This window comes from Microtus oregoni, unplaced genomic scaffold, assembly GCF_018167655.1.
Source record: "Microtus oregoni isolate MIOR12 unplaced genomic scaffold, Mior012 000069F_ref0000032, whole genome shotgun sequence".
Taxonomy (NCBI): Eukaryota; Metazoa; Chordata; class Mammalia; order Rodentia; family Cricetidae; genus Microtus; species Microtus oregoni.
Genome location: NW_024543976.1, coordinates 1,103,464 through 1,122,914, shown reverse-complemented (window position 1 = coordinate 1,122,914; position 19,451 = coordinate 1,103,464). Strand labels below are relative to the sequence as shown.

The 19,451-nt window shown below is 44.0% G+C and overlaps 1 protein-coding gene across 1 annotated transcript; it reads left to right on the top strand.

Annotated features, from left to right (window-relative positions):
• Nucleotides 1–7,748: 7,748 nt before the first annotated feature.
• On the top strand, nt 7,749–19,062 carry LOC121440616 (sia-alpha-2,3-Gal-beta-1,4-GlcNAc-R:alpha 2,8-sialyltransferase). The gene is made up of 4 exons (XM_041641390.1): nt 7,749–8,292; nt 9,610–9,732; nt 11,866–12,423; nt 13,898–19,062. The coding sequence occupies exons 1-4, from the start codon at nt 8,114–8,116 to the stop codon at nt 14,178–14,180; spliced, it is 1,143 nt and encodes a 380-aa protein (XP_041497324.1). The 5' UTR covers nt 7,749–8,113; the 3' UTR covers nt 14,181–19,062.
• Nucleotides 19,063–19,451: the final 389 nt, after the last annotated feature.

Here is a 19,451-nt window from a genome sequence, read left to right as displayed (position 1 = left end):
ACAACATACCTAATGCTTGAATTTCTCTGTTACTAACAATTTGAGTTCAGAGAGAAAAAATGGAAAGATGGATCAATTCTCAACTAGGAGTTAAGACAGGTGTCGGGTAACCAGTGCAAGTACCCGAGGGAAGATCAGTTACCCGGTTGCCTGTGTCTGCTCTACTCTGGTTCCTATCAGGGAGAAGGCGTTAATGCATCCTTGATCAGCCCACACCTCCTCTGCCCTTCTCAGACAGAAGTACTGGGCCCCAAGGCCAGCCACTCCTTCATCCTAATCCTACATCACCTCCACAAGACTTGTGTCCTTTCTGCATAAGATAATAAAGCAATAGAATTTTTTGAAACAAAGTTATAATGGATACTTCTCGGATTTTCATGGGCATTCTCATCTATGCATGAGTCACTTGTCTTGTTCTTTGGATTCTTTGGGGGAAGTTTGTCATACAGAAGAAAGTGACCAGGGTCTCTCTGGGTACTCCATCCTTGGCTTCTTTTTTTTTCCATAATAAAGGCTTTTTTTTATTGAGAAAAGGAAAAAAAAAGTATCCGCCTCCTCCCAGCTTGCCATTTCCCTCCCCCTCCTCCCACCCTTCTTCCCCTCCCCCATATTCCTCTCTCCCTCCCTCTCCAGTACATAGAGCAGTCAGGGGTCCCTGCCCTGTGGAAAGTCCAAGGTCCAGCCCCCTCCGTCCATGTCTAGGAAGGTGAACATCCAAACTGGCTAGGCTCCCACAAAGCCAGAACATGAAGTAGGGTCAAAACCCTGTGCCATTGTCCTTGGCTTCTCATCAGCCCTCATTGTTCGCCATGTTCAGAGAGTCCGATTTTATCCCATGCTTTTTCGGTCACAGTCCAGCTGGCCTTGGTGAGCTCCCAATAGATCAGCCCCATTGTCTCAGTGGGTGGGTGCACCCCTCGTGGTCCTGACTTCCTTGCTCATCTTTTCCCTCCTTCCGCTCCTCATTGGGACCTTGGGAGCTCAGTCCAGTGCTCCAGTGTGGGTCTCTGTCTCTATCTCCATCCATCACCAGATGAAGGTTCTATGGTGATATGCAAGATATTCATCAGTATTGCTATAGGATAGGGTCATTTCAGGTTCCCTATCCTCAGCTGCCCAGGGGACTAACTGGGGACATCACCATGGGCTCCTGGGAGCCACTCTAGGGTCAAGTCTCTTGCCAACCCTAAGGTGGCTCCCTTAACTAAGAATTGTGCTTCCATGCTCCCCTATCCAACCTTCCTTTATCCCAATCCTCCTGTTTCCCCAAGTTCCACCCATCCTCCCCTTCTCACTTTTCTCTCCCCATCTCCCCTTACCCCTATCCCACCCCACCCCCAAGATCCTAATTTTCTCCCCGGCAATTTTGTCTACTTCCCATAGCCAAGACGGAGACTACAATTGGTGAACCTAAAGAAGCTAAATAAGAAGGTGAACCCAAGGAAAACACATAGTTATCCTCTTGGCTATGGGAAGTAGACATCCTTGGCTTCTTAAATGAAAAACATCCACATTGAAGAAACACCTTTCTCATTTCAGTATGTGCAGCTCAGGCTTCTCACCTAGAAGGCAACCAAGCTGGGCACAAAATGAATAGTTTTGTAATCATTTTAGTACTAAGGAGATACAGGCAAGAAACTCAGGAGTTCAAGGTCGTTAGCTATATAGAGAGTTGGAGCCCAGCTTGAACTACATGAAATTCTATCTCAAAAGTAAGTAAATAAATAAATAGTTGAATAGTTGCTGGACCTTGAACAAGCTATCTAACCTCCATGGATCTCTTTCCCCATCCATGAAAAGCAATTTTTTAAAAATAGCATCTTTTTTTAGTACCACTAGGAATGTAATGGCAGGTCCACCAAATAGAAGATGGCGTAGTTCATTTGTCTTGCTATTACTGAGACTGAATAGCTCAATAAGGAAGTGCAGTGGTCTCTATCCCCTGTGAGCAGAAGACAAGAGATCTCAGCAATAGGCATGTACGCATCATGGCAACCCAAGCACAAGGAAGGGGATGCTTAGCAGGTCATCACCAACAATTCCGACTCTCTTCTCAGAGGAAGCAGCACTCATCAATAAACCAGCAAGTAGCAGTGCACTTTTCAAAATCACATGGAAATTTTTGCCACTTTTATTCTGCTATAATAACAGGCAAACAAAGTGGTTGTTTCTTTCTCCTGTTCTCAAAGACATGCTGTTGACAATTACAGTTTCAGAAGCACAAAGAAAAAAAAAAACAAAAAACTATCCAAAAACTCAAGATGAAAGGTAAAATTAGATTTCTTTTTAAACCCCGCCCTCTCCCAGTCTCTGGGTAATGCTTCAGCTGCTTTAATGGTGGGAGATTTTCTATGCCCGTAGTCACTGTGATGAAGAGACATAATAAACAACTGAATAGCTTAAGACTTAACTGCAAGATTATTTTTTTGAAGTAGCTTCTCTAAACATAATAACTCAGCTTCCAAAAAAAGTAATCACTGCAAATATTTGAAAAGTCGAAACCGTGCAAGGGCCTGGGAGATGAACAGAACTGAACATAATAGCCCCTTCCAAACTGTTTTCCAGGGACTAGAAAAGAAAAAACAAAAAACTTTTCAGTCCTAAGAGAGCATTCCAAATATATTTTATTTATTCAACGAAGAAAGAAGACTGTGAAGTTCTTATATTCTTTTTACAGAGACTCTTCTGAGCTTTAAGGGAAGCATTTGTCTAGAGGCACAAAATGAGTGATTCTTTGGCTCCCAGAAAAAGCAATCTCTGAGAACATCTGAAATGTTAAAAGCTATGTAAAAGGTCTTTGTAGAGGTACAGACCAAAACAAAGTCTCAAAACAAGAATCATTTTCAATGGATCTCAGCATTTACCTGTGCCAAGTGGATATGTCTCCCATGCCTCAGGTGGTTTGTATAGAACACATCTCAAGAACCAGTGCCTGACGATCCCTAGGGAGGTAACTGAGACCCTGAGAATGGGAGGCACCTTTCCTGTCCATTGTCTATCTTTCCTTTGTTGTATATATGTGCATGTATTAATGTTAACCTAATTTAGTGTAGTAGCTTAGCTTCATTACCTATAGCCTCTTAGGCAATTCAGATGGCTGATGCATTCCAGAGGAGCCCTGGTCAACCTCCGTGCTCAGTCCAGGAAGCCAGCATTCTCTCTGGCCTGGCATTCAGGTATGGAGTCAGGCAGAAGGCTCTCACTTGCTTTCTGCACTGAGCTCTAGGCCTGAGGTGCTATGTTAGGCAAGAATGCGGGGAATGGATAGAAGGTACTGCTTCCAGCCAACACCACAAGAAGTTAGCCCAAGTTCCAGCTCTGCTTCGCCTTCTCCCAGTCCCAGAGCAAGCCGCAGAGGGAGAGAATTTTGGTCTTTGCTTGACTTCCTTCATCTTCCATAGCTATCTTCCCTCAAGAGCCTGGAGATGCCGTAACTAAGGTAGTTTACTCTCGTCCTCTGGGCTCTGGGATCCCAGTGCAACACACCAGAAACGAAACCTGCTGGAGCACACTAACAGGCAAGTTTCTTTACTCTCTGAGCTTTGGGGCTTCCTTCTTAAAATGGTGAAAATCATTACAGAAACTCCTGGGTTATAAAAGGATTACATTCCCATAAACTCATTATGCAATGAAATTACCATGGAGCTAAATGTATTTAAAGTGTTCATACACCTAACTGACTAAGCTTCATGGCCTAATCTAGCCTACCTCAGATGCACTCAGAGTGCCTTCATTAGTGTTTGCTTCTGTAACATCAACCAATATGAAGCTTGTTTTAGAAGAAAGTGTTGACTATCTCCTGTGATTTATTGAATGTCTCAGCTGTTCATCTATGACAGCGTCTGACTAGGAGCTGTGGCTCTCACTTATCACAAAGTAAGGCCAGCCTCGGGAACAAATCAGAACTTCATATACCTTCCTAGTGTATCCATATCAATCCCATGCCATTGTAAAGTTGAAACTGGTAAGTTGAACCAGGGTAAATCAAGTACCTTCTGTGTGTTCTCAAAAGTATGAACAGATTGAACAAGGTCAATAGTGGAAACACCTCGTCCCACACCCAACACACAGTGAGTCAGAAATGTTAGACAAACCACCAGACCAATAACCTTTGTCATCATGGGTAGTAATAGGAAAAACTGGTTTCCAGCTTCCCTGGACTGCTCAAACTTCTAACCCTCCATCTGTCCTAAGACTTAGTTATGAAGAGTGGGCTTCACAGCCAAAGGGGTTTTACCTAGAGCAAATCTTAAACCTCTGCTCTAGGTTTCTGTCGACATAGGGTCTTAGCTTACAGCTCAGTATGGCCTCAAACCCATGATCCTCCTGCTGGAGCCTCTCAAGTGCAGAGATTACAGGAGTATGCCACCACACCCAGCTCTTAACCTCTTTCAAGATGAATTTTTTTCACCCATGAGATAAAGACAGTTGCATCTCCATCATAGAAACTGGACACAATGAACAAAAAGAGGTTGATGCATAAGTGTCCTGAAAATCTTGTTCATTCCAAAGAGACTCATCTGCTCCTTGACCCCCACCAAGCCTTTGCTTTCCTGGGTATGTACTTTAGCTCAGCACAACTGTTCGTGATGACTCTGCCCTCTCTTACCATCCCATCCCTGAGAATCCCATTCATCCTTCCAAGCTCTGCTCATCTCAGAACTTGGGTAACACATTCTCTGACCTCAGTGATTTTTCCTGCCAAAGGATTCATGCAGTACATATCTTTATCTTCTTCTTCTTCTTCTTCTTCTTCTTCTTCTTCTTCTTCTTCTTCTTCTTCTTCTTCTTCTTCTTGGTTTATGGCTTTTTAAAATTAATTTTACTGAGCTCTACATTTTTCTCTGCTCCCCTCTCTGCCTCTCCCCTCCTGTTCGTTCAACCCTCTCCCATGGTCCCCATGCTCCCAGTTTACTCAGGAGATCTTGTCTTTTTCTACGTCCCACATAAATTAGACTCATGTAAGACTCTCTTAGTGTCCTCATTGTTGTCTATATTCTCTGGAATTGTGATTTTCTGGCTGGTTTTCTTTGCTTTATGTTGAAAAACGACTTATGAGTGAGTAGATGTGATAATTGTCTGGGTTACCTCACTCAATAACCCCATCCATTTGCATTGTGTATCTTCTATAGGGAAAAATAAGAGCTGAAAACTCAGAGAATCCCAAGAACCTTTCTCTGCATCCACAGCTAGACTTACTAGAAACCAAGGTGTGAGTCAGTAACAAGAAGAAAGAGTTCTAGTCACATGTTACAGAGAGCAGTTTCTCAGTAGACTTTCTGAGTCTCTTGCACTGTACTCTCTGTGGCATTTGAGTAACAGTCACTACTAGGCATCCAGGAGGTCAACTCCTCCAGGCTTGTTCAGGAACAGTTCATAATGGAAATATGCACTTGTTCACTGGCAAATAAAAACACACTGAGGCTTTGGTTGTGTTGACAAGCTAGAGAACCATTGAGCATATCCACGGGTATCTGCATGGACAGTGATATACACTGTCCCACAGTCCTGTGCCCACTGCATCTCCACCCACTCAGCGAAAGCCACAGTAATTGCTGCATGCAAGCTCTGTTCAGTTCTGAACAGCTCTGTTCTACAAAGGATACTTGTCAATTTAGTATGCTCCCTAAGCCCTTCACAATCTGACCTCAACTCATTTTCTAGGCTCTTCTTTGGAGGTAACTGTCTCAAGTTTCTTGCTGTTCCCAAAGCCTACCATAATCTTTCCTGTCTTCTTCATATTGCTTTATCTGAGGTGCCTTCCTCTCCCCTCTGGGTGGCCTGGAGTTCAATATGAAGATCTGGCTGCCTTCAAACTCACAGAGACCCATCTGTCTCTGCCTCTGCCTTTGCCTCTGCTGAGAAATCTCTACTTGCTTTATAGAAAAGGTTCTGGTCGGGAGCTGGAGAGATGGCTCAGAAGTTAAGAGCATTGCCTGCTCTTCCAAAGGTCCTGAGTTCAATTCCCAGCAACCACATGGTAGCTCACAACCATCTATAATGGGGTCTGGTGCCCTCTTCTGGCCTGCAGTCATACACACAGACAGAATACTGTATACATAATAAATAAATAAGTAAATAAATAAATAAATATTTAAAAAAAGAGAAAAGGTTCTGGTCTTAGTTAGGATTTCTTTTTTCTTTTTTTTCTTTTTTTTTTTCCCCAGACAGGGTTTCTCCGTAGCTTTTGGTTCCTGTCCTGGAACTAGCTCTTGTAGACCGGGAGGCCTCTGCCTCCCGAGTGCTGGGATTAAAGGCGTGCGCCACCAACGCCCGGCTTAGTTAGGATTTCTATTGCTGTGAAGAGACACCACAGCCATGGCCATGGCCACTCTTATAAAGAAAAGACATTTAATTGGGGCTTGCTTACATTTCAGAGGTCTAGTCCATTATTCTCATGGCAAGAAGCAAGGCAGCGTGCAGGCAGACATAGTGCTGGAGAAGGAGCTGAGGGTTCTTACATCCGGCTTCTCACACAAGAGGAAGTGGTCTGAGACACTGGCCATGGCTTGAGCATATATGAGGTCTCAAAGCCCGCCTCCACAGTGGCACACTTCCTCCAACGAGACCACACCTACTCCAACAAGGCCACACCTCCTAATAGTGCCACTACTTTTGGGGGCCATTTTCTTTCAAACCATCACAGCTCTCAAAGGCCCACTTCTCCACCTGGACTGTCTTTCATCAGTGCTTATTGACCAATACAGGGCTGACCAAGCCACAGGCAAAGCCAAAGTGGCAGAGACCATAATCTAACTGCAAAGAGCAAAGATGAAGAAGGAAGAGAGCATCCTCTCAGTGCGGCTGAAAGTGAGCAGTTTGTATTTCTCGTGGATATTAAGATAGACATTATGTGAAGAAACCATACGGTCAAGCGAAACAAAATGAATTTTCCTACCACCCTCCAGTCAAGCCTCTCTTACCTGGGTCTTGAGATTCTGCAAAAGCCATTTTGTACATTAATAATGGCCCTGATTTCTGGGCACCTTAGGCGACCTATCCCAGCCAGACGGCTAGCCTAGGTTAAGTCCCAAGAGTGAGCAATAGAGAGTCATTGCAGCCTAACTGTTCAGAGCTTGATGCTGGGGTACATAGACCAAACACTGACAGGAGCATAAGGGACACAGAGTCAAGCCTTCCACACTTAGGCATCACCGTATAATGTTGTTAGGCAGTGCCCATCCTATATGGACAGGAGTATAGTAAGGAGCACGATGAGACATTCTAGAGTGTTTTTAATGTCCCTCAAAGCAGGCTGCTCAGCTACTATTTGGATCTTCCTTGCAGGGATGCTGCAGCAGGTGCTGCCTGTGGGACTCAGGGTGCTGCCTGATGGAGATGAGAAAGCCTTTAAGCGTTTGCCTTCCTTTAAAAAAAAAAAATCCTCATTGCATCTCCGAGAGGTGCCCAGCTGGTGTTTATCCTCCGCAGTAGTGCATCAGGTTATTTATCGTCCTATTTCGTGATGTATTTTATAAAGTCATGACTGGTTCATTAAACTAAGTTTGGGTATCAGTCTCCTGACAGCCACATACTCAAATTAGCGAGGGGGGGAGGGGTCCTGGAGGCCATCGGCATGGGTTCCAGCCTCGCAGCCTCCTTTCTCCACCTCCCCCTTCCCCTTCTGCCCTCCCTCCCCCGAACCCCTCCCCCTGGTTATTTAGGAGATTAGAGTTCATTAATTAAATCCTGTGCTTAGATCGAACTGTAACACTATTCCAATCACATTTATCTTGCAGGCGGCAGCGGAGATGGCAACCTCGCTGGAAACGCGCGGGGGAGCCTGAAGTCGGCAGCTGGAGACGCACTGCTCTGCGTGCTCCATCGCCCCGCCGCCTCGCAGACCCTCCATCTTCCTGCTCAGTTCCGGGCCAGGCTCGCCCCTGACCCCGGGGTGGGGTGGGGGGGGCGGCTCCCGCTTCTCCCGGGGCTCCAGGTGGTTCCCCACCCCCTGCCCTCCGCGACTCAACTGCCTGGGTCCCCCCTCCCCCGCCACACACACTCACACGCGCCCGCGAGCACACACGCACGCACACACACTCACACGCCAGCAGGCTGCTGGCCGCTCAATGGACCGATTTCCCCGGTTTCCCTGAACCCAGCCTAGCCAGGGATGAGAAACTGCAAAATGGCCCGAGTCGCCAGTGTGCTAGGGCTGGTCATGCTCAGCGTGGCCCTGCTGATTTTATCGCTTATCAGCTACGTGTCCCTGAAAAAGGAGAACATCTTCACCACTCCCAAGTACGCCAGCCCAGGGGCGCCCCGAATGTACATGTTCCACGCGGGATTCCGGTGAGTGTGGGCCTCTGTTTGAGCGCCCTGGGGTATGTCGGGTCGGTGGTGTGTTTGGGGGACAGTCAGAGAAGGGTGTTTGGGCTTCTCGGTAACTGCGTGGTCTTTTCACTCTTTTTTCTGCTTCTACCTTCCTTCTCTACTTTATTTTTTAACCCAAAGCCCCCTAAAAGCCTTTGTCCTAATCGATGTGATTGAATTTCTCCTATTCTTCCTCTGCGTCCCCTCCCCCCATTTTAAAACTGAAGTGTTTGGGAGGGGGGGAGAAAGAGAGAGAGAGAGAGAGAGAGAGAGAGAGAGAGAGAGAGAGGATTTTTGGACGGCGGGAGGGGTTGTTAAACCCTGAAATGGGCAAAGCAGGAGGTGGCTGTGCGCTAGCGGCGGGCTCCGAAGGCCTGGCTGGGGCGATTTAATGGCGCAGGCGCCAACTGCTCTCACACCCCTTCCCTCCTCCCCTTTCTCATCTAATGATGCGCAGGTTTATTCTCTTGAAGCCCCTAGGGCTTTTTCCTCTACCCTTCCCCCGCTGCCACCCGCCTCCTCCTTTCCTGGATTTCTGCAATTCTACGGCCCCTGCGGGAAGCAAGCCTTCTGCTGAGGGCCGCCCACCCTTGCCCGGTCGAAGTCACCGCGGGGCGCAGCTCGGGCACAGCTCATCTGGAGCCCCACCCCTACCTGTGCCTGCAAGGAGCTCTCCCCACACCGCTTCCTGATGGGCGGGTGGTAACCACAAGCTGTACCCAAGGAGCCAAGCTGGGCTGGGGATGTGGAACCTGAAGAAGCCAGGCCTGGACAGAAAAGCCTGGCTGCAGGCAGCCTTTTGGGGTCTCCAGCTAAGGGCTGAGGGTGCAATCAGACTTGGGCTCGGGAAGGAAAAGGTTAAGGCTGGAACCCCCACCCCCACCCTTTGCCCGAGTCTCGAATTTCTTCTGCCCTTTCTCCAAAAATCAATTCACAGGGACTAGCTGGTAGCCGGGTCCCACCGGCGAAGGCTGCTGTCCGCGGTGCTGACTCAAAGTCCCCGCCTCGCCGCGGACAGCAGTCCTGTACCGGGCTCCGACCCTGGATGTCTGCGTGACCGCCATCTTTTTTATGGTCTCTCTTACACCCGGAGGGCTGGACAATGAGGAAGAGTTTCCCTTTTTCTTCCTTTCTTTCGGGTGTGTGTAAAAGCAGAGAATGTGCCAAAGGAGAGGGACTGTGCGGTGGGCCTGCCCCTGTGCCAGTTGCCCCCTCCGGTTGTGGCCTGAGTTGTCACTGCTCCCTGGGTTCCCCTTGCTGAGGCCAGCGTCTCTCTGAACTCATGCTCCTCTTTAGGTCACAGTTTGCGCTGAAGTTTCTAGACCCGTCATTTGTGCCCATTACGAATTCTCTCACCCATGAACTCCAAGAGAAACCTTCTAAATGGACATTTAATCGGACAGCGTTTTTACGTCAAAGGTAGGATAGGGAGAGAGGTTGGTTTTAATTTTGTTGTTGCTTTTCATTTTGAAACTCAATAAGACAAACAGCACGAAAACAAAGCCAAAATCACCAAAAAGTAAATAAAAACAAGCTACACCTCACTTCACCCACCTGCACCTATTCGGGCTTTGTCCTCTCCTAAATGCAAGAGGAGGTGATGAGTAGCCATCCTCCCAAATGTTTGCAGTGCCCTCAGGAAGGCTCAGGATGGTCAGCATCCTTCCGAATTTGGTCTCGACTGAGCACCATGATTTAAAGTCTGGATGCACCAAAGATGTCTATTTTTAAAAATAAAAAAAGTTCATTGCAAACAGAGGATCCCCTACTTTTTTAAAAAAAATGTAATTATACAATCTTATTGAAACACAGAAAATATAACGCAATCTTATGGCATCTCTAGTGGAGATGCCGGCCTAAATATATGTGTGGAAGTGTGATTTTGTTTGAGTTTTGCCTGTTTGTTTTCAGGAAGGCCTTCCCAGCTTTAGTGGTTGTAGTAGACTTTTTCCACAAGAAGAAGTTTTGTCTTTATAGCTTGGTTTTGTTTGGGTGAGGGGAGAAGGAGATTAATGAAATCTCAGTGGTCCTGGTCTTAGAACCACAGCCTCCCACCCCCCGGGGTGGGATTGCTATGCCACTCCATGCATTGTGGGCCATCTAGTGTATTCATTAGCGCTGTGAAGAAGCGCTTCACAAACCGGCCAAGGAGCTGTGGTTTTTCTCAGCTATTTATTGTCACTGTACTTTTTGAAAAATTATAATCTACTAGCAAAATCAGAAGAAATGCACAGTTTCAGGAAACAAATGTTGGGGTACTTTTGAAAAATTATTATAATCATAGGATTATGATTACAGCTGTCTAAGTACTTATGCTTACTTATAAACTAGTTTGTGGCCATTAATTGTAAACCATGGAAGGGCTTTTCAGCTCTAGCCTTTAGGATTTTCATCTAAATTTAATTTTGCAGACAGTCCAGATAGTTTTCATGGTAGAACACCTTACGCTAGTCCACACCAAACGCATCTCTAACTCGATTACAGTGTTTTTCTACACTGGGCTGAGTATTCCTAGCTATCAATCAAAAGAACGCTACCTTCTCAAAGCTTCCTGCTTTTCAAGCCATTTCTTAGGAAACCTTCAGTTAATTTCAGCGGTATCATCTGAAGTTGCCTTTATAACCGCTTTAAGAACTGTGCCATTAAGGAAACCTGAAGCGGCTGTGCTAGTCTGCCTTGTCCTAGAATCTGATAAGATTTCTTGTCCCCTGCTGTGGTTTCAACAGAAGGCACGGGAGTTTCACTCTGTCTTATCCCCAGAGAACGTGAAGCCCAGTGGCATGTTACCTGTCTCTGGACTATTTTAAGTACCTGAGACTAAAGAGGTAACAATTATACAGGGAGCTCCATGTCAAATCCAGCTGAAGTCAATTCTAAGTATCATTTTTCTCTTGTTTTTTTTTTAATTTTTTTGATTACCTGTATTCTACTATATTGTAATTCCATATAATCAAGCAGAAAAAAATAGATCCATGCTTCACTATTCAGCAGGCCTTAGTGAGATTATCATCTCGTTTCTAATAAGCATTTGGCCATACCCACTGCTCTTCCCATTCTCATATTTAATAATGTACCGACCCCTAACTTTTTAGTCTGTATTTGGACACCTGTAGTATTTTATATTCCTGAGCACTACACTCCAATAGCAAACAAGTAGTCCCTAGTTACGAACCTGAAGTCACCAATGTTTGTGCATTAATGTGGGCTCTTTGAGGCCTGTGTAAATTGTCTCCTTGTATTTTCTAACACAGTTTGGCATCTGCCTCCTCTTAATCAAATACACTCTTTGAGTAGACTGGAATACCTAGAAATAGTGGCCAAACTGCACATTGAATTTACTAGCATCCAAAGATTACATTCAGAACTTGACAGATATATTGTCATGTCTTTACATTATAAAAGCAGGCCGCCCTTTGGAGTCCACAAATATGAATGTATGTTCATACTAGAATTGAATGTGCTTAAGATTCGTGTCTGACTTAAGTAGAAGCATAAGAAAGAAACTTGGTTCTTTTGAACGGAATGCATTTAATGAATCTCTTTTTATTTTAGGCAAGAAATTCTTCAGCATGTCGATGTAATAAAAAATTTTTCTTTGACCAAGAATAGTGTTCGGATTGGCCAACTGATGCATTATGATTATTCCAGCCATAAATATGTTTTCTCTATTAGCAATAACTTCCGCTCACTGCTGCCAGATGTGTCGCCCATTATGAATAAGCGTTATAATATTTGTGCTGTGGTGGGCAACAGTGGAATCTTGACAGGCAGTCAGTGTGGACAAGAAATAGATAAATCTGATTTTGTTTTTCGATGCAATTTTGCCCCAACGGAGGCTTTCCAAAAAGACGTTGGGAGGAAAACCAACCTCACAACCTTCAACCCCAGCATCCTGGAAAAATATTACAACAATCTTTTAACCATTCAGGATCGTAACAACTTCTTCCTCAGTTTAAAAAAGCTGGATGGGGCCATTCTTTGGATCCCTGCATTTTTCTTCCACACTTCTGCAACTGTAACCAGAACGTTAGTTGACTTTTTCGTTGAACACAGAGGTCAGCTAAAGGTCCAATTGGCTTGGCCTGGAAACATAATGCAACATGTCAACAGGTGTGTATATGTTATTACATTTAACTCATACCCCACCAGATGGCAAATCAATATTGTAATCTGCTGGGCATGGGAGCTATCCAATTCACTAGATGTTGTGGTTAGTTTAGTTCTTGAGGAAAACTCTTATCTTTTTAATGAATGAGTGAATTATTCTAGTCAAAAAGTTCTGTGTATTCCTAACTGGTAATCAAGTGCTAAATGAAAAGACTGTTTATCACTCACACCGGTTTGTTTTTCCTTCTCCTCCTTAGTGCACAGTCACGGAATTGCCACAAAACAAGAACTACCCTTGTGCAAATAGGTATATCCCAGTGACACTAGTGCCTAAATCATACAAAGCAATTTTTGAAGAAAATAACAATTTAAAAAGAAAAAAAATGATCATTGACTTTAAGTAATATTTTTTATGTTCAGGTGTTTGTAGACCTGTAGGATTGAGAACCCCCTGGACAAATCATAAATGGCATAATCTGCTTTAGTGATGAAATGTTTGCATATTTAAGGATCTCTGTGCTGTGCCTTATGGCTTGACAAGGAGACTGGATGAAGACGTAGCATTTTCATCTAATCCAGCAACTTTCAGTTCTGGCTGTTTATAAAAATCGGTATTTTAAAATACAGTATCACTACCTTGACTGTGTTTGACACTCACTCGGTGTGGTGAGGGGAGCAAGGGACAAGCACTAAGTGTGTTTTTAACAACTTCTCAGATCATTCCAATATGAAATCAGAATGAAATAATCATCCAGGGCCATTTTATAGGAAAGATCAAGTGTAGAGCTTTTTCTTTGAGTCGTCTGAGCATTGCCTCAACTCCCATGCCCTCCTATGTAAGGAACCCAGGCACACATCAGGTACAGATCTTATTATCAGTTCAAGTGGGTACTAGAAGAACCGGTATCTAGATGCGCATGCTCTAATAGATAGTCCCTTCCTGTTATTTCCTAAAATCTTCCAAATTTATGATATGTTTAGTTGAGCTTCCATTGAAAGAGAACTCGTGGTCTAGAAAATTAATGTCTCCATTAAGGAAAGGCAATTGTACTATTTATAGCCCAAGCTGGGGCCTTCTCTTTGAGAAGGTGCGTGTGGAGAATAATTACAAGGGTAACACACACACCCTGGTACCGTTTCCCAGAATGAAGAAGTAATAGAACTTGACTCCGATATTTAATAACTGAATACAGCCCAAAGTCGTTACTGAAAATGGGGAGAACCAAGGTCACCTACCAACCTATCCCAAACCTCTCACTTCATCATTTTGTTCCCCTCTGTTCCATTTTTATTCAATTTTCATGACATTTCAAATCTCTTCTAGAAGGGGACAGACCAAGGTAATGGGGCTGGAAAGTGTTTCTATCCATGAAAACTAAACAGTCTAGACAAATCTAGCTCCCAGCCCTGCCTATTAACTTATCTGACTGAAACCTTCAGCACCACCACTGAATCTACATGTACTTATCATTGCCAGGTACTGGAAAAACAAACACTTGTCGCCCAAACGGCTGAGCACAGGTATCCTCATGTACACTCTCGCATCTGCAGTCTGTGAAGAGATCCACTTGTATGGATTCTGGCCTTTCGGATTTGACCCCAACACAAGGGAGGATCTTCCATACCATTACTATGACAAAAAAGGAACCAAGTTTACCACCAAGTGGCAGGAGTCTCACCAGCTGCCTGCTGAGTTTCAGTTGCTGTTCCGAATGCATGGCGAAGGGCTCACCAAGCTCACTCTGTCACACTGTGCCTAAGAACTCCAAACAGAAAGTGCCAAATGGCTGTTTTAAAAGTGCCCCCCCCAAAAAAAAAACCAAATTGAATAGTCTCCAGAATAGAGCCCCAAAGACAATCCGGCAAAGCTTGTGTGCCACTCACACGGAAGGACGTCTCCTCTCCCTCGTCTGCACTGCTCTTTGATCGGTCTTAGAAGACTTAGGACGGGTGCGTTGAAACCACATGCGTTAGACTTGATTGGTAAAGGTGAGGTTGTGTTGGGAAGTATGCTACACAGTGAATGACTTGAAATAGTTCCACATTTTTATTTTAATAATAAACTGACTCCCCTGTGGATGAGCTGCTGTCATCCCATCCATGGCTGCCGTCTCCTCAGCCCTACTTGGATATAGTCCTCGTAATCAGAGAATGCTGGCCAGTTTCAGCGGGATCTCCTTTGCCAGGGGGTTGGAGACTTCAAAAACAAAAACAAAAATCTGGTTTGCAGGTTTCTCTCTCTCTCTCTCTCTCTCTCTCTCTCTCTCTCTCTCTCTCTCACACACACACACACACACACACACACACACACACCCTGTTCCTGTTGCTCTACTACCATTGAATTTAATAATTTGTTAGGAATAGCTCCAGACTATCTTTGCTTGTATGTGTTTGCATCTGTACTTGATGTGTGCAAGTCTCTGGGTGACTTAGGTGGTTCATGACAAACTGAACAAATTAAGATGACTTCCTCCGTGATGAATTCTTTAAGAAACGCCTCTTTCCAAGTCCTGTCTTGTCCACACTGCTATTCTGCGGCAGGGTGGTCTATGTGGGTAGAGAGGCCTATGCTACAGTACCTCTCTTTCTGTCACATGCCCATGCTGCGTGTGGCACGGCATCTGCTGGCATGGCAGGTCCTACAAGGGCTTTCTAGCCTGGGCCTTCCACTATCTTGGCTCAAGCATTGATCTGGGCACTCTCTCAAAACATAGAGGCATTGAGCTAACTTAAAAACCTGGGGAATGTGAAGGAAAGAGAAGAAGCATATTTGCAAGTTATGCACTCTATAAAGCAGTGTGAGAAAAGAAGCTAGAGCTTCTTTTCCGTGTGGCTGATGTTAGCATTAGTCATGTCAGATCCTTTCTGTGACATCCCCACCAACAGCCATCTAGACCTGCTTGCTTTCTTTGAGACAGTTGTAGATACTATTCTCTGTTTCCTCTGAAATCAAGTCTGTGTGCCTATACATTGAGCGTCTCCAAAAGAAAAGCCATTATGCAGTGGCAAGACTTGGTCCTAAATAACCTTTGGAATTTGAGATCAGTTGGCCATTGTTCTCAGTGTCTCAGCTGTATCTGTGGAAATCGCATCTCTCCCATCCCAGGCTTTTACACTGAGCAGCACTTTGTTCTTCCAGTTCAACCCCAAGTCTGGCCAAGTTGATGTTAAATTTTAATAAGAGTTTCTCTCCTCTTTCCAAGTGCCTGTGGAGCCCATTTGTTATCTGCTCTAGTGGGGCAGCTCCTTCTTTTCCAGAAATCTCATCTAGAATGCTAACAGTGTTGTAAACCCCTTTGAAAAATTGTTGCTATAGTTCAGACATCAGCGCACTGTCCCTCTCTGGGAAGAAACAGCCGTGCCTACAAAGAAGGGCAATAAGGAGACACACAGTCCTTATGCTACCTGGTCCCAAAGCTGGGTTGTTCTTTGGGAGAAGCTAAATCTGACCCAAATACAATCTAGTGAAAGAAAACCATTCAGATCCAAACACAATACCAACGGTGGCACATCTTACACTCTGTGAATGTCAATCATTCAGACAGATGAAAGGAAATAAGGGTAAATATTTCAAAAATAAGAAGTGTTAACTATACACTGAATAATAAGGAAATTAAAATTATAAGCCATTTTAATAATACTTTTAAATCCAATGATAATTTTATGGGCATGAAAACCACACCATGACTGTGTTCTGTGACTTTTAAACCAAACCATGACTGTGTCTTGTCACTTTAAACCACACCATGGCTGTGTCCTTTCTCTTTAAAAAGTATGGGACACCTTGCAGCTACTCTAAAGCCATGATAGGTTTAAGTCATGGAGAGACCGATTACAGGCAGAATTGCATTCATTGTCATCGGTATTGAAAGACTTGGCTATTCCTGAGCTCTTAGTTCATTTGGTTGGAGCTCAGGGATATTAATGCTGAGATTATCCAGGCCCGGTTCTGACTCCAGAGCTTTAATCTCAATGTGCCCATTAGATCTTACTAAATATAAATTCCGACTCTTTGCACTGTACAAGATGAAGTACCAAAAGACCAGAAAATCCCCAAAGCCAGTTCATTATTTCAAGATAGCCTATTTAAATTCGATCTCATCAGAACATTGTGGGTTTTGTTTGTTTTTAATTTGGGGAGGATTTTTAAATCTTACCACAGCCTTGTTCCCTAAGTTTAGACTAAGAAACCCTTCCTGTCTTCTACTATTGCTTCCACTATACATTGAACAGGAGTACAAAATAGTAGGAAAATGGGCTTCTCTTCAGGACCAGAAGGGTTTGGAGGCTTGTTCATCCCTGCCTCTAGGAAGGATTTCTTGAGATGGTCCCCACATTCTGTTTATAATATAACAACAACAATAAAAAATCATCTGAAAAATTCCAATATAACCTCAAATTTACAATGCTAAAGATTCCTTTACAATGTAGATCCCTTCTATTTAAAAAAAAAAATAAAAAACATTAGGTACAAAACATTGGCAAAATATTTATTGCCGTTTTCCCTGTATGGTTAAAGGCCTTTCTGGCTATTTTTACTGTCAGTTGTACCCTTGACCTGCTGCTCCAACAGTTTGGAAATGTAGCCATCTGATGATCCTACAAAATCTTTGTGTTTTTCAAAACTGTTTTATGCTGTAAACCTATGTAGCCGCTGTCATGATAGGAAGGCTCCCTTATCAGGAAGGCAGTCAGCACTTGTCAGCGTTCCCACTGTCCCCAGGCTTGTAGGCTCAAGTGCAGTGGCCAGAGCAGAGGGACCGTTGGGTTTCCTGTCTGTGCAGCTACACAATCACACCCCGTCCTCCTTTGGCAGCCTCACTTGGTTGGGTCTGGTTAGTATATCCTTCTAATAGAAACAGTCTCATTTTTTTTTTTGGCTACTTATAACAGAGTACACCATCAGATATGGGAATCAAGGCCATCACAAAGCCCCCAAGGATGTCTGAAAATGACTAAGTTACAGAGGAGAAAGGGAAATCCACAAACCCTTGGCAGCCTGCTCATTGCTAGACCTGTGGTCTCATCTTTGTTCTTTGTGTCGTGTGGATTCTGGGAAGACAGAGTCAAAAGATGGTTTTCATGACTCCCTCCCACACCCAGAAATAGGGGGTTTGTACATGAGTAAATGAAGCTGGGGATCAAATCCAGCACCCTGCACATAGTAGACAAATCCTCGATCATTGGTCTGAGTTCCCAGACTGTGTTCTTGTGCTAAGTAACTTTAACCATTATAAAATGCAGTGTGTTTAGTAGTACTGTGTGTTCAGCAATGCTGAATATGGCCATCTGTCTCTGACCCGAACACCAGACACCTGACCATGGGCTACCACAAGGATGTGTAAAGGAAGACCCCACTCACTACCCAGCATCCAGGTGCCAAGGCTATCAGTGCTGATGAATGTGAGTGCCCAGACAAAACCAAGGTTTCAGGGAATTGAGTGAATATAAGTACATACTTCCCAACTTCAGGCAGGGCACCAGACACTCAGGCAATCGCTCAAGGACCCTATGGATACAGGAATAATAGAAAGGGAGGGGCCTCTGAGCTTCGCAAGCCCATCTTAACTTTGCAAATCTGAAAGTTGAGATGCAGAGAAACTAAGCGATTTTCCCCAAAATGTACATAGATAATTATTTAAGAGGTTATAATTTCACATCTTTACCTTATTGGTATGGAAGACATATGCAAAGAAAAAGAGTTTGGGCCTAGTATCTTTGGAGTACAAATATAATGGATAAGGCCTATAAGGGAGGAAGGTGAAAGATCACTAAATGTACCTGGCCAGGTACACCGTAGCAGCAGAGGACACAGTTGCCCAGTACATAGCAGGCTGCTGAAAACCACCCACTCACCCTTAAAATGAGAGAAAAGCCACTTGCTATATCATTGTCTGATAAACCTCAGTTCAGTTATTGATGGTATAGAGCTGACAGCTGGAAATGTACCTGATAATATATTCATTTTAATAAAGTCTTGTTTTAATAATGTGTATGCATGATTTAGAAGACCAAGGCTGGAAGTGATTGTGCACTCTTCCTTGTATATAACTTCAGCAGGGGCCCCCGGAGTCAAGAAATATTTTCCACGTTGTAATTGCAGCAACAGACTTCAAAATGTTGTATTGGTTTAATTCGCTAAGACTGTACAAAGCGTAATGAAAAACTTTGGTGGTTCTTCATTCCTTTCCAATGACATTCTAAGAACTTTTCTGTATAGTTCTGGGTCCTTCTTTCTCATAACTGTTTGAATGCCTCAGGCAAACATTTGCTTAGCTTCTATTACTTCCCAGATGTGTATAACTGACCTTTTGACTACCGAGTCAGAGCTGTGTATGTGTGTTTGAAGAGTTCTGATGGGACACCACGGGTGCTGAGGATAGACGGCATCTTGGCCAGTCTGTCTAGGCCACTTTATCTATGGACTATTTCATCAAGGCCACTGATGAGTTGATACCAAGGACCAAAATGGCTAATCCTGCCTCTCTTGCCCTCTGACTGCTTTGCCACAAAAAAAATATAACATTTCAAATGGAAAATGTTGTAGACTGTTGTTATTTGCTATGTAATATTTCTGAACATGTATTTTTATTGTGGAGATTTGTTAAAGATATGTGCAGCTGAATAGATGCTTTAATCCTTGGTCAAGCTTCTTCTCTTATTGTCAGGATCAGCGAGGATTCTGCTGCTGAGTAGCTGACTCTAGTGTCGCATGACAACGGGGTGCTAGGGTTAGGACCTGGTGGGTCCCAATGATGTATCAACAACAATGTACATATTGAGGACCACCTTGAGATAGAATTCTTGCTCCTCAATCCACATTTTGAATCATTATATCCTGAGATAAGGCCTAACGTTAAAAAAAAAAAATCCCTGATTGATTCTGATGTGACATATGGAAACTAAAAGTGTATTTCACAATCAAATATACAACATTCAGAGCAGCTGAATGCTAATCATTCCTTAAAGTGATTGCAGCACATGACAATGTAGACAAAGTCTTAGTGACTCAACCGTCCACTTCTAGCCAA